The 12,843-nt window shown below is 37.0% G+C and overlaps 1 protein-coding gene across 2 annotated transcripts; it reads right to left on the bottom strand.

Annotated features, from left to right (window-relative positions):
- Positions 1-98: 98 nt before the first annotated feature.
- On the bottom strand, positions 99-12,079 carry wit (wishful thinking). 2 transcript variants are annotated; one of them, XM_014233303.3, is made up of 6 exons: positions 11,770-12,079; positions 6,415-6,555; positions 6,106-6,354; positions 5,863-6,020; positions 5,384-5,789; positions 99-4,554 (listed from the first exon to the last, which is right to left on the bottom strand). In XM_014233303.3, the coding sequence occupies exons 2-6, from the start codon at positions 6,473-6,475 to the stop codon at positions 2,453-2,455; spliced, it is 2,976 nt and encodes a 991-aa protein (XP_014088778.2). In that variant the 5' UTR covers positions 6,476-6,555; positions 11,770-12,079; the 3' UTR covers positions 99-2,452. The 2 variants fall into 2 exon arrangements, with proteins under 2 accessions (XP_014088778.2, XP_014088777.2); XM_014233302.3 differs by lacking the exon at positions 11,770-12,079 and adding an exon at positions 10,251-10,641.
- Positions 12,080-12,843: the final 764 nt, after the last annotated feature.

The raw sequence follows: 12,843 nt of genomic DNA, 5'->3' as shown, positions 1-12,843 counted from the left end.
ACTGAGATCGGAAAAGTGACCATATATGTATAAGTAGGCATGCATGAACTCGGAAAGCCGCAAAAATCTGCTTCAAATATCAATTAAAAATCCCAATATTATTATTATTTTTTTATATATGTATATATTTTCTTTACTATATGAAATTTATTGATTTAAATACATACATTTGTATTTACTTATTTGCACAACTTAAACTCGTATATATGTATCTATGTTTGTTAGCATACAACTCTGCTAATGGTATGTATGTATGTATATGTGATGTTAGCTGAGTCTGATAATAGTTACAAATAATATTTTTGCTTTTGTCGCTTTCTCACACTACATTTCACGTTTTCTAAATCAATTTCGTTTACATACTTATATACCTACATATATATACGTTACATATATAATTTGGAATACAAGTACACTAAGATCATTGTTTTTTGTTAGAGTATCATTGCTATAATCTTTATATGGCTATAATATTTATAGCTTTAATTTTTTTAAGGAATAAACTTATCATGTTTTTTATTCTAAATCGTAAATCACTAATTATATTTTGTTTTCTAAGTAAATACAAGGCATTTGGAAAATTCTTTCGACTTGATGAACGCATCAACAGTTCAAATATTAGGGTGTGTTATAAATTATTATTATTTTTGATCAGAATGAAATGTATAGCACATATGTATGGTAAGTAGAAATATATAATATTGCGTGACTGTTTGTATGTATGAGTTAATTTTTTAATATATTTAATAGTAATAAATGCTTTTAATTGACAAGTCAAAAATAGAAATGTAGGAAAGTATAGCTTTTTGTGAAGAGTAAATGAAAATAGTACAATATATAATTTCTGTTGACTTTCATATTAATAGCGATTAATATATGTGCATACATTAGGGTGGTTCTTAAAACACTATAAAATAATTTTTTTAGTATACTTTTCCAAAAGTGTAATTAAGTAGTAAAAAACGCATATATAATTTTGTTTTTAACTGATTAGAAACGGCTTAGAAAAGGTCTAAAAATTAAATAAAGTATTTCTTTTTATATTTTAAACAAGCCTTAATCGTCTCCAACCAATACCAAATACAAAAAAATTAATGATTTAGCAGCAGAGTTTCCGAAATTCTGTTAAAAAATTTATATTCCTAGCACTTAGAACCAACCTAATGTACACACATACACATGTAGATGCCATCATAAAAAAATTTAAACTTTTAATTATGAATAGGTGAAATTAGTATATAAAGTGTGTTTCTGTTGATTTTACATATTAATACCTATATACATATGTATATATATGCGTATAAGGGTGGTTTTAAAAATAATGAATAGATGTGTTTTTAGTACCAATAACGAAAATTCGATAATTATTAATTAAAATGTTTTGAAAATATTTCGAAACGGCCAAAATATTAAAAAAATAAATTTCCCATACTCACTCTAAGCATCTCCAGTCGCACCATTTTGTTTTTGCAATGTTTTTGTTATTAATGCTTATGTGTATATAGAATTAGGGTGGTTCTTAAGAATTAAAAAAATATTTTTTACTGTTTCGCTTCCAAAAACCGTCAATAATTTAGCTAAAAAAGTCTTGAATAATATTTCGAAGTTATTTAGAAATGACTGAGGCGTCTACAAAATATAAAAAACATATTTAATTTTTCAGCTCATACACACCCTAACAACTTCCAATTGGCAACAAACATTTTTTACGTTATCATTCGTTCATAGTAATATTTTATTAATTTTATTAGTGGTTCTGTTTCTAAATTTTGTTGAAAACTTTTATCTGTCTATCTTTAAGAACCACCCTAAAATAGTTAGTGTCTACCATAAGAGCTATGAAAATTCCCTAGAGATGTACAGTGGTTGTCTTAATATACTACCAATAAGTGTTTTAAAAAATACAGTTTTTTGTTACTACTTTTTGTCTGCAACAACAAACAATGGCTGACATTGCTGATCTGTGATCCTATCCAAGATTTTTTATAATGCACATACAACTTACACTTACTTAGCACATATATATGCATGTACGTTAACTATAGTATACACACTTAAGACTAGCTTACAGACACAACGCTTATGTGTTGCATAAATCTCGTACAAAAACACATTCAAAAATTACACTATAAGGACTTTGGTTATTTCACTTATACAAACACATACAAATCTACACATGTTTATATATAGAGTTTTCCATGTAAATACATACAATACAGTTGGGTCATATAGTTACATAAATACTCGTGTCTATGTAAAATAGAGTTGAAATCTTGTATTGCAATATCAGCGCGTGTGTCGGCGCTCTCGTCTCTATGCCAAACATGCGAGCGTATTTTCAACGAAGCACTTCGTCTACTTTCGTTTATAACACTACTGTTCTGTCTGCCGCCATTGTAAACTTTACACAATTTCTCGCAGTTTACAATTCCAGCAACAGAACTTCCTCATGCTAGAGTATATTCAGCGTGGACGAGTCCATCATTCGATCGTCGTAGAGACTGAGCGTCTTGGAGGCGCGCACTTTACGCACTGAAGGCGGCACATCGCCCGGTGTTTTCACACGTTGACTAGGATCGCGTAGTCGCTCCGTGCTGCCACGCCCACTGAACACTTCGCGGAACATCTCAAGGCTGCGCTGTCGCCGAAACAGTATGTCGGCGTGATTGGGCGCGCTGAGATGGCCAGCCGAGTTGGCAGCCGTTGGCGGTATCGCCTCCTTTGGACACTTTGCCACATTCACTGGGTTAAGCTCACTTTTAGTGAGGTTATTATTATTACGATTCATATTTTTTATCAGACTGGTGGAGAGGGAACGCGGCACCACGTGACAGGGCGTACTTGTGCGTGTGTCCAATTGCTGTAGACGCACTTTAGGCACGCTATCGTGACACTCCTCCGCAATACTCTGTATTAAATTGGATTTGTTGTAGGTGGCGCTGTTAAGCGGCGTACTGCACTCAGCGACCGGAACTGCAGCACCATTGAGAGGACTCAAGTCGAGATTATTGGGTCGTCTCGTATGCGGATAGATATCGCTGAGCATTGTGGTTTTTAATGTGGCAACGCCATTGTTGCAGCGCTGTCGATCGTCGATGTAGCTAACGGTGGCTGCTTTGGCCAGCCTTTCGGTGCCGGTGTTGTCTAGTCCCTTAATTACCGCCGCATAACGATTGTCAACTAAGTTGGACTTTTCATCGCCATAACCGAATTGTTGCTGGAAAACGTCAGCGCCGACGTCACTCTTACGAAAGAGTTTCTTTTGTATTAAGGCGCGTACGCCATGCCAACCGCGCAGCTTTCGATCGGTGTTGTGTTGTTTGGGGAAGCCTTCACCCATGCTGGAAGTATTGTCAGTCATAAAATTGCTAATCTTCTTCGTGCTACCGCCAGAGATTAAATCCTCTACTGAAACGTCGTCTTCGAGGCATGAGAAACTATTCTCTTGACCCGTCTGAAAGCTATGCTTCTTACTTTTCTCAACCAGAATTTGTGGTGGACGCGTTGCGACCGGCGCCAAGTTACGCTCCTGACATGGATTGCGTCCCTGATATGGTTGCAGTTGTTGTTGTGTGTGTATGAGATGATTTTTCTCTGTCTGCGGTGGCATGCCACCCAACTCACTGCCCATACTATGAGCACGCGGCAACAGCTTCTGATTTGGTGGCGGCTGCAGCATTGTTGCCGTCTCCGATTGACACGTTTCCATAGATATACGTACCGCTGATGAGTCGACATGATCGACAGCAAGTAAATTGTTGGCGCTCAATAACGGACTAGGCGATTGTGCGTGTGAGTAGCGTGGCCGCAAACCAGCTGCTTCTTGCATACGCTCCTCGGCGCATAGCGAAGTTAAACGCGCCTCAGCATCATGATCCCAAGAATCCTCACATGTGTCTTTAATTAGCTTAGCCGCAGCGCCACCACCCCAACCAGGCGGAAAGAGTGGTCTTGCTTTGTGCCGCACTACCAACGCCTGCATCTGATCGAAGGTGGGATGTGTGCCGACCTCTTGTTCGTAGGGTGCCTTATAAGCTGGCGTCATTTGCGCCGGCGCATAATAGTCTGTACAACGAGTCGCCACTTCCCAGAGCACCAGCCCCAACGCATACACGTCCATCTGCTTGAGCGATGTCTCACAGTCACGTAAATTTACAGCGCCCTCTAAAAGTTCAGGTGCCATGTAACGTAGTGTGCCGACTTCATTAATGCTTTTCGTTTCGGCGACAGCAACTTCGCCGCGATATTCATACTTGGAGCCGAACACTTTTAGCGCAAATCCGAAATCGGCTATGCAACATGTACGATCGGCTTTGACGAGCACATTACGCGAGTTGAAGTCCCGATGGGCAACGCATGGTTTATACTCATCCCCGCGACTTATCTCCGTATGTAGATGTGAGAGACCCCGTGTAATGGACTTCGCCATACCACAGAAGGTCTCGAAACTCATAGTATTGGCTATAAGCCAATCCTGTAAGCAGCCCAATGGAGCTAGTGATAGCACCAACTGATATTCGATTTTACCGTCCATTGTGTGACGCTCGTCATAACCTAAAATACAGAAATATTAAGTTTTAGAAATGTGTATATGGAACATGGAAGGTAATAGTTGTAATATGTGTATGAGTAGAACAATTCCAGGGTTTTCACTTACTTAACAATGCCACTATTATTCCTATAAGATCCCTGTAGCATTTGTTTGCCAATATCAACTTCAACATGCTTTATCTCCCGCAATATCTTACATCTAATATTATAGTTATTTAAAGTCTAGTATTATCTGAATGACCATCAAGTCGACGAATAAGGTCTGAATTTTTTAAAAATATAAGGACATAAGGTTGGATTAAATTGTTGTGGACGTATTGACACTTTCTTTGGTCAAGCTTTATCCGATTGCTGTTCATAAAGCAAGGCCGAACTGTGTCGAAAATGGAAGATATCGAGGTGGAATAATAATCTACGCAGTTCCCTCTGGACCAAACCGATGTTGAGAGAATAGGGTTTGAGCACCTTGGACTATCCCAGCAATCCAGGTCATAAATTGGTATTAGAATAAATAGATTTCGCAATTTGTTTGGGGCTAGAAAGTTCGCTATATGGGTTTATCAGTGATATTAGCGCATGAGTGTTTTTCGTAGGGAAATGCTTCTTGAGTAGTGGATTCATTGTCGCAGCAATTTAAAATAACTTCAAAAATCTTAAAAACGCAAAAAAAAGTCCTCTTTCGTTATAGTGCTTTTCCGACCCTTCAAACTTGTCCCATTATCTTGAAAATACGAGCCTACTAATTAATTAATATACCTCCTGATATCGACTGAACTGACTTAGTAAGCCATTTAATTTCAAAACTCGTAGACCCCTTACTTTTCGTACTCACCAAAGTATGTTAGCAACGAGGGACTATCCATCATAGGCAGCGAGTAAATGTTCCGTTCATTAATATAATATGGATAATGACTTTCCGGGAATATCTTCACAGCCACCTCTTGATCGTGCAGTAAACCCTTCATAACGGTACCATATTTACCATTGCCGAGCATGCATATCAAGTTAATATTATCCACATTTCGCAGGTTCGAACTATAACCAGGACCGGAAGGTGCCAGTGGTGCTTCCTCGGGCATGGTTTTGTCTTTAATTTTGTGCACATAACAGTAAGCCGCAAAACTGCTAACCGACAAGCATAGAATCAATACAACAATCACAGTCAGAATGACGCCCACACCAGCATCGCCAAAGTGCATAGAAACATTTTTGTCAGCGCCATAAATGGGTTTGGAGAGCTTTAAAGTTGTTGAAAAAAATTCGTTCATTTACGAACTGGGTTTAAGGTACTGAAATTGAATGCCAATATACCTGCAAGGGCGCTGGTTCCACCACGGCCACATTCTTATTACAGGAATCACCCGAACAGCAGCAATAGTATAGAGAATTGTTGCGTGATGTAGGCGCTGAGCTTGTGCACTCCGACTGACTGCATGTGGCATTGCGTTCGGTGCTCTCTTTCCAACAACCTTAAAACAAAAAAATATTATAATTAGAAGTTGAAACAAAAAGAAAAAGGTGGGGAAATAAGTGGATTTAAGTTCTTTAGTTTACCTTGTTTCTCGATACGTGTACCATTCGGATATTGCCGCCAGAGTGCGAAACAAAAAGTATAATCAGCCTGGCAGATGCGTCTATGCGGCGCTGTCGGTTCAATTGGTGTGTCTTCTACGTCCAGTGAATTCAAATTCTCTGCACTATATTGCGCCTGCGCGCCATTTGCTGAATATTCGTCAAAGTCATCATCATCATTTATGAACTTCTCATCTTCCATATAACTCATACAGGCATACGGATGCTCAGCTGTGAGGAAAGAGGAATATTATTTGGTTCTGCGATTTGGATTATTATATTTAAGCTTACGTGTACTCGCTCGAACACCGGCGAAAAGCACCAAACAGTAGACTAGTCTTAGAGGAGACATTTTATAGCTGGTTGTGTTTGCTACTATTCGAGGACCCAGTGGTTTTTAATAACAAAGCGTCGCAGGCATTGTATGTATTGCTAGAAAAATATAAAGAGTTTATAACTGAAGCAAAAAGCAGTTGATTGGTGCAGTTATTAACAATCAATAATCGGAGGAGTCCTTTCATTTGATATAAGAAGAAGCTGTAAGAAATGAAAATTGTATGGTCTGCTCGGCATTGAAATTGTAGAGACCAGTAGAGAGATGCCTATTATTTTGGCTACTTAAAGTAGGGTTAATATTGGTACACGTTAGACTTAGATGATAAACGTAAAGAAAGATATAAAACGAGAACTCACAATGGTTAAAAGACTTAAGAGGAGGACCTCAGGAGCTAATTCTTTATAGTTTTCAGCCAATAGAATTCATTATGATATGAGATGTCATCAATTCATCTTTCGCAGTTATGGTTTGTTCGATTCACTACTCTCTAATGACTGCGTGATTGTTTGTCAAACTAAAAAATTAAACTAAATGTACTGCAATACCTGATTACACCCATTAACCCTTTTTTACAAGCTCTATTAGTTCAGCCCTAATCTGTATACTCGTGCATACATGTAAGTCACCTAAAATCGTTAAATAAGAACTCACACCGCTATGTTTCAAAACAGACATAGCGATACGAGAGTAGTTTTAACTAAGAGATTTAAGACAATGTCAAAGAGCAATGAGCAATGAGCTAGTGACAATTAAAAATTGCTTCCAACCTATGCATGAATTTTGAGAAATATAAGTAATTAAGTTAAATTTATTATTAGTGGAAACAGGATTGCCTGAGACTAAAATGTGAACTGAGTGAACGAAATTGTGCACTTCCGACAGAAATTTTGAGGCCTACGAGAGAACAAAAACTAGTCAACTGACAATAAAGGCGGTCGTTTGATTAATACATCAAATCGCTTAAGATAATGTAAAACGGAAGGAGCTCCATTTGATCTACTATGCCTTAGCTTCCCTAAACTTATCTCATTCAACGACAAGCGCATAAAAGAAACCTAATATGCGCCTGAGCTTATGGAAGTACTTCCTTTTCGGATACGTCATTGCGATGTTTCTATCCAGTTTGATTCGATGTCTTCTCCGCAAAATCGACAGTTTTCAGGGGACCAAATCTCTATTTAATACGTGTTTTACTTCACACTTCAGTAGCCAGTATACACCGCTTAAAGAAGTCTAAATTTTTTCTCTAGCGACGCTGATAACCAGTCTGAACCGTTTCAGGTTGTACCCGCCCAGAAAAAGCTGCACTTTTAACACCTACTTACGGCGTAGACTTTACGACTGATAACGACGACAACTATTAAAACGCTAGTCGTTTATGTGGATCCAAGAATGCACAACAAATCGTTTTTGGGACTTTGGTCGGATATATAATAGACAATACAATACAGAAAAGTCTGACTCTCAGCATTGTACTAGTATATTAAATCAGGAATGTTTTTTAACTAAAGCTACCACACAAAGAGGTTATATAAATTCAAATAAATAAAGAATTGATAAGCAATAAAGATAATGTGCCAAGAAAGTCTATATATATATATAGATAATTTCATATACAGCGTTTATATTTCCTCCAAGACTGCAAGTAAATGTGGTGGTTTGCATCGGTTTAAAATTACTGCATTTATGCATTATCTCATTCATACATGCATTAGATATACACAAAAGAATGAATTAGCTCTATTATAAAAAATAAGTTATATATATAAGGCCACAAGGTGCATGACCGCTTTCGAATCAACCCTTTAAACCAAGGTCGACAAAAAAAGACTACTTGTGAGTGAGGTTGCCGCGAGTCAAATCGAGGCTAGTGAACTATCACGTAAGCAACCCCGCTTTGAGGCCCACTTTCTGTAAGCGAGATAGACCAGAGTTTCAGTCGACAAAGGAATCAACGTAGGTTAGTTCTCTATAGAGCTCTCATAAAATATCTAAATTTAACAATTTATTCTAACAGTAAGGAAAGAGAATTGAATTTCTATCACTCGTACTTTACTAAATACAAATTTGACTGCAGAAATTTTTTTTTTTTGACATTTTGAACCAAATGTCGGCTCCAGGACCAATCTTAGAAATAATCTATTGCAATAGAGAAAGAATACGGATATGGAACTTGAGGTATCTTAATCAAAAAAATAAAATACACGATTTCTATGAAAAGCTCGAATTTAAAATTTATCATAACTTGAAAAAAAAAATTTTTTTTATAATTAAATCACATATTGTTACACCCTGTTAAAATTTTTTTGTGAACAAACACTTGCAGCAATATTCTAATTTGCTTCAATGACGGTTCTTCGCTGCTAATTTATTGTAATATAATATATTACGCATTAATGTTAATTCTCAAAAGCAGAGTATGAAAGTATGTATGTATTGTACATGTGTGCTTATGGTATATAATGTGCGCGTAATTATTGCGATTATAAAATATATCCAGGTGAGCACCTATGTATGTATATATGTACAGATACACTGGTGGCTAACCAAATCGTTTTAAGCAAATCTTTATTAAAAAGCAAAGCATCTGTCTATATAAATATAATATAATTTTCAAATGTATCCACGTAGCTACACATACAGACATACAAACTTATCAAGGAACTCCAGAATAATTATTCGTCGACCATTTCTATTTCGATTAGCTGGCTACAATTGTTGATAAGCCAACACATTTAGAAGTACAGATGTACCTATATATGTACATACATACATATACATATGTATATGTATGTAAGTAGGTATGTAAGCGTGTATGAGAGGATGTACACGTATGTATGTCTCACCCTTTTATATATATATATATATAACAGGGTATATTAAGTTTCCCAGGAAGTTTGGAACACTCAAAGTGAAACTTCGGAGACGCTATAAAGTAAAATCTGTCTGTATATACACGGACTAACATATCAGCGATCGATCTGAAATTTCGCACATGTACTTTTCTCTCCAAGAATCTCATCATTTGCAGGAATCGAAACCGATATCGGACCAACATAGCATATAGCTGACATACAAACTGGCCGATAAAAATAAATTTTTGCATGGAAAATTTTTTATTTAAAAAGATATCTGCACGAAATTTGACATAGATGATTGCACAAGCCAACGCTACAATATGCGTAAATATTGTTGATATCGGATTACTATAGCATATAGCTGCCACACAAACTAATCGATCAAAATCAAGATAAAGAAATTTGTACACCTTTTAATGCAAAAAGTCGGCGCAGCGACATTAACATTTTTTATTGTTTTTTTCATAAACTTTCATATTGTTAAGTTTTAAGAATTAAACAGTTATTTGTAGTAATATTTTAATTTGTAATTGATTGCGCTGCCGATAAGCGATTTTTTATTAAATTCAAAATTGCGTTTTTTCGCACAACACTTGCACCTTTATGCTGTGCGCCCAGCAATTAAGCGTTGGCGGTGCGAGTTGTGCTACGAAATTTAACGATTTACGTATATATGTTTTCATATTTACATACATTTATATATATATTAAGAACTTATAACTCAAACAAGTGCTTAAGATTCATTTATGTATTCAGCTCAATCAACTAAGCATTTAGTCCCCACTTAGCATTTATTAGTCCACACTAAACATTTTGTATACTTGAAATCTTTTAAACTTTTACGAAAAATTGTAAAAAATTTTATAACAAAAAAATCGCAGAAAGCTTCTGGCAAATCGATTGTCCAAAAAATAAATTTTCTTGTTGTTTACCGATTTTTATTTCAACTTTTTTTTTACTTCACTACTCTTGCTGCTCTCTCTACACACACATTTTCATAACACTTGAATTTTTTATTTCTATTTTTTCATTTGTTGTTGTTTGTGTTCTTAATGCCTGCTTTATACCGATTATTTCATACACACATATTTACACTTTGCTCCACATTTACGCATTTCATTTATTATCACGGCGTTTTTATTATCATTTTAACTTTTTTCGCCGCAAAATGTGGTGTATTCGCCGTGTTGTAGCGACTCGTCGCAAAGGGCGGTAGAACGATCCATGGGGTGGTTAGTTGGCTGAAGCAGGGACAGAAAATTAAAAAAAATATAATAATAACAAAAGAAGAAGTAGAAATTATTGCATGCGAAACAAAAAATTCTCAGACGATAATTCATCTATCTACATACATAAATATATACAGGTTTTTTTTTATATATTTATATTTGTTTGCCTGTATGAAAGGTTGAATTGCAAGTCTAGGCATTAAAAGTTTGAGCAAACCATATTTAAAAACTGGTTAGCACATGCGACCCCCTGCCGCTGCGTTGCTTGATAAGCACACACACATACAAACATATGCACACATGGATTTGCCAGCAAGCTTTCATTCTGGCGCCGACGCTTAATTGCCTTTGTCGTCGTCGTTGTCGTTGTCGTCGTCCCCGTCTTTCATACACATCGGCAAAAAAAGAAACAATGAAATGACTTGTCTCACATTTGTTTATCTCGCCGTCTACTGCACCGAGTAAAGAATTGCATGTGTAATGCGGCATACAAAGTATTATTCACTCGTTGCACATTTGCACTTTTTGCTTATGATTTTGTATTCTTCACAAACGAAACAGCCCCGCACGCCCGCACCTCTTATAGGCAACACACCTCATTCTGTCAGTCATTTGGCCAGACAGTCAAGTCAAGAGTTCAGCGGTGACAAACTTCGTCTCAAGAATCACACACAGTACGCGACCACACACTTGACAGTGCAGTTAGCCAGCGATGGCTCACACGAAAATACCAACTCGACGTGGGGGATTTCCTTGGAGTTTCTTCTTCACCACCGTCACTTGCTAGCTGCTTCGCTTGATGCCGTTACGCTACTGTGCAGCTGGCGTGTACACGAAATTGCGCGGGGGGGTTCTCGAATCTGCTCTGCTGGAGTGGGTGGCCGCCTAAGCGCCGCATAATAGTTTGGGCGGGTGGTTCGTCGTCTGCTGTTGGCAGTTCGCTTTACTACAATGCAATATGCCTCGGTGCTGGCTCTGCTGGTGACAGCTGTAGTGGTTCAACGGCTGCGCCGTCAACTGCAGCGCCGACTTCGGCAACCGAATGAAGTAGCAAAGAATTGATTTTTCCAAACGCGTTCAAAAAGCAACTTCTTTATTTTTCGCGTTGCAAATTTTGCACTGCCATTTTTTTCACGCAGGTGCCACAAAACCAAGTACAATACCGTTAATCATTGTGTGGAAAATGGAAAAAGCTAAGATATTTAACTACAATTTCACTCACTTTTTGCTACTGCTTTGTTGTTTTATTGCTGCGCGTTTTTCATACAAATTTGCGTCGCACTCATCTATTATTGATTTATGTGAAAACTTTGCGTTTCTGTTGGTGTTGTTGTGCTACTATTTCACCATATGCATCGCTGTCTTTTATTCACTTATTTATTTATTTACTTTGTTGTGCTTATTCGCTGCTTGCAAATTTATGGAAATATTTCATTTATTTATTATATTTATTGTTACTGCGGTCGGACACAACAATTTTACCCGGCGCCAATGATTTTTTGCAATTTGCTCGCTTCTGCTCGTTGACGTTGTTCGTCTACAACTGATTGCGGCACCAGCGATTTTGTGCTGGAGTTGAACAGCCAACGGAATTCGCTCGTTACTTTGCTCAAGTAAATTGCCAAACGGTTGGTGCTTGTAGCGGCGCGGAGGGTGGTGCTGTGTTGTGAGCAGGCGTAGTATTATTGGTTTGCTCTCTCGTCCTCTCCGTATTTGCACCGTTTTCGCTCTTTACAAAGTGCGCGCTACAAAAGCATCTATCAGATACTTAGCAATGCTCTGAGATACAAATGGTGTTAGAAAAGTTTTTTAATCAGTAAACATAAGTGGCACACCGTGGTCACCCTGTATCTCGTAAGATTTTGGTACAAAGTTGCAAGCGGCGCTTTAAAGCTTTTGCTAAGCAAAGTAACACTTTCGTAATAAATAAGTTTATTTTAGGTAGATTGTGCTTTAAAAAGAAACCAGTACTTAAGCGATTCATACTTTATCTAATATTTAAAGGTTCATTCATCTTGAGTTTACGAAAGTCATAAATCAAATCAAAATATTTTTTAAGTAATATTTGTATTCTTCAGTCATTGTCTGAGCTTTTGACCAATCCGTCGAGTATCCATAAATTCGTGAAGCCGCAGTTTTTAGACTTGCTTGATTTGGCGCATGAATACGAACAACACCCTGAGTCAACAAAACATATTTTATAACATAGTTTTGGAAAATTGTCATAATTCCTTAGAACGTTTAATAATCGATAGTCTTAACCAATCGATAATTAGAATTATTAAATACTAATTTT

The sequence above is a fragment of the Bactrocera oleae genome, chromosome 6, assembly GCF_042242935.1.
Source record: "Bactrocera oleae isolate idBacOlea1 chromosome 6, idBacOlea1, whole genome shotgun sequence".
In the NCBI taxonomy this organism is placed as follows: domain Eukaryota; kingdom Metazoa; phylum Arthropoda; class Insecta; order Diptera; family Tephritidae; genus Bactrocera; species Bactrocera oleae.
This window is presented reverse-complemented; position numbering and strand designations above follow the sequence as displayed.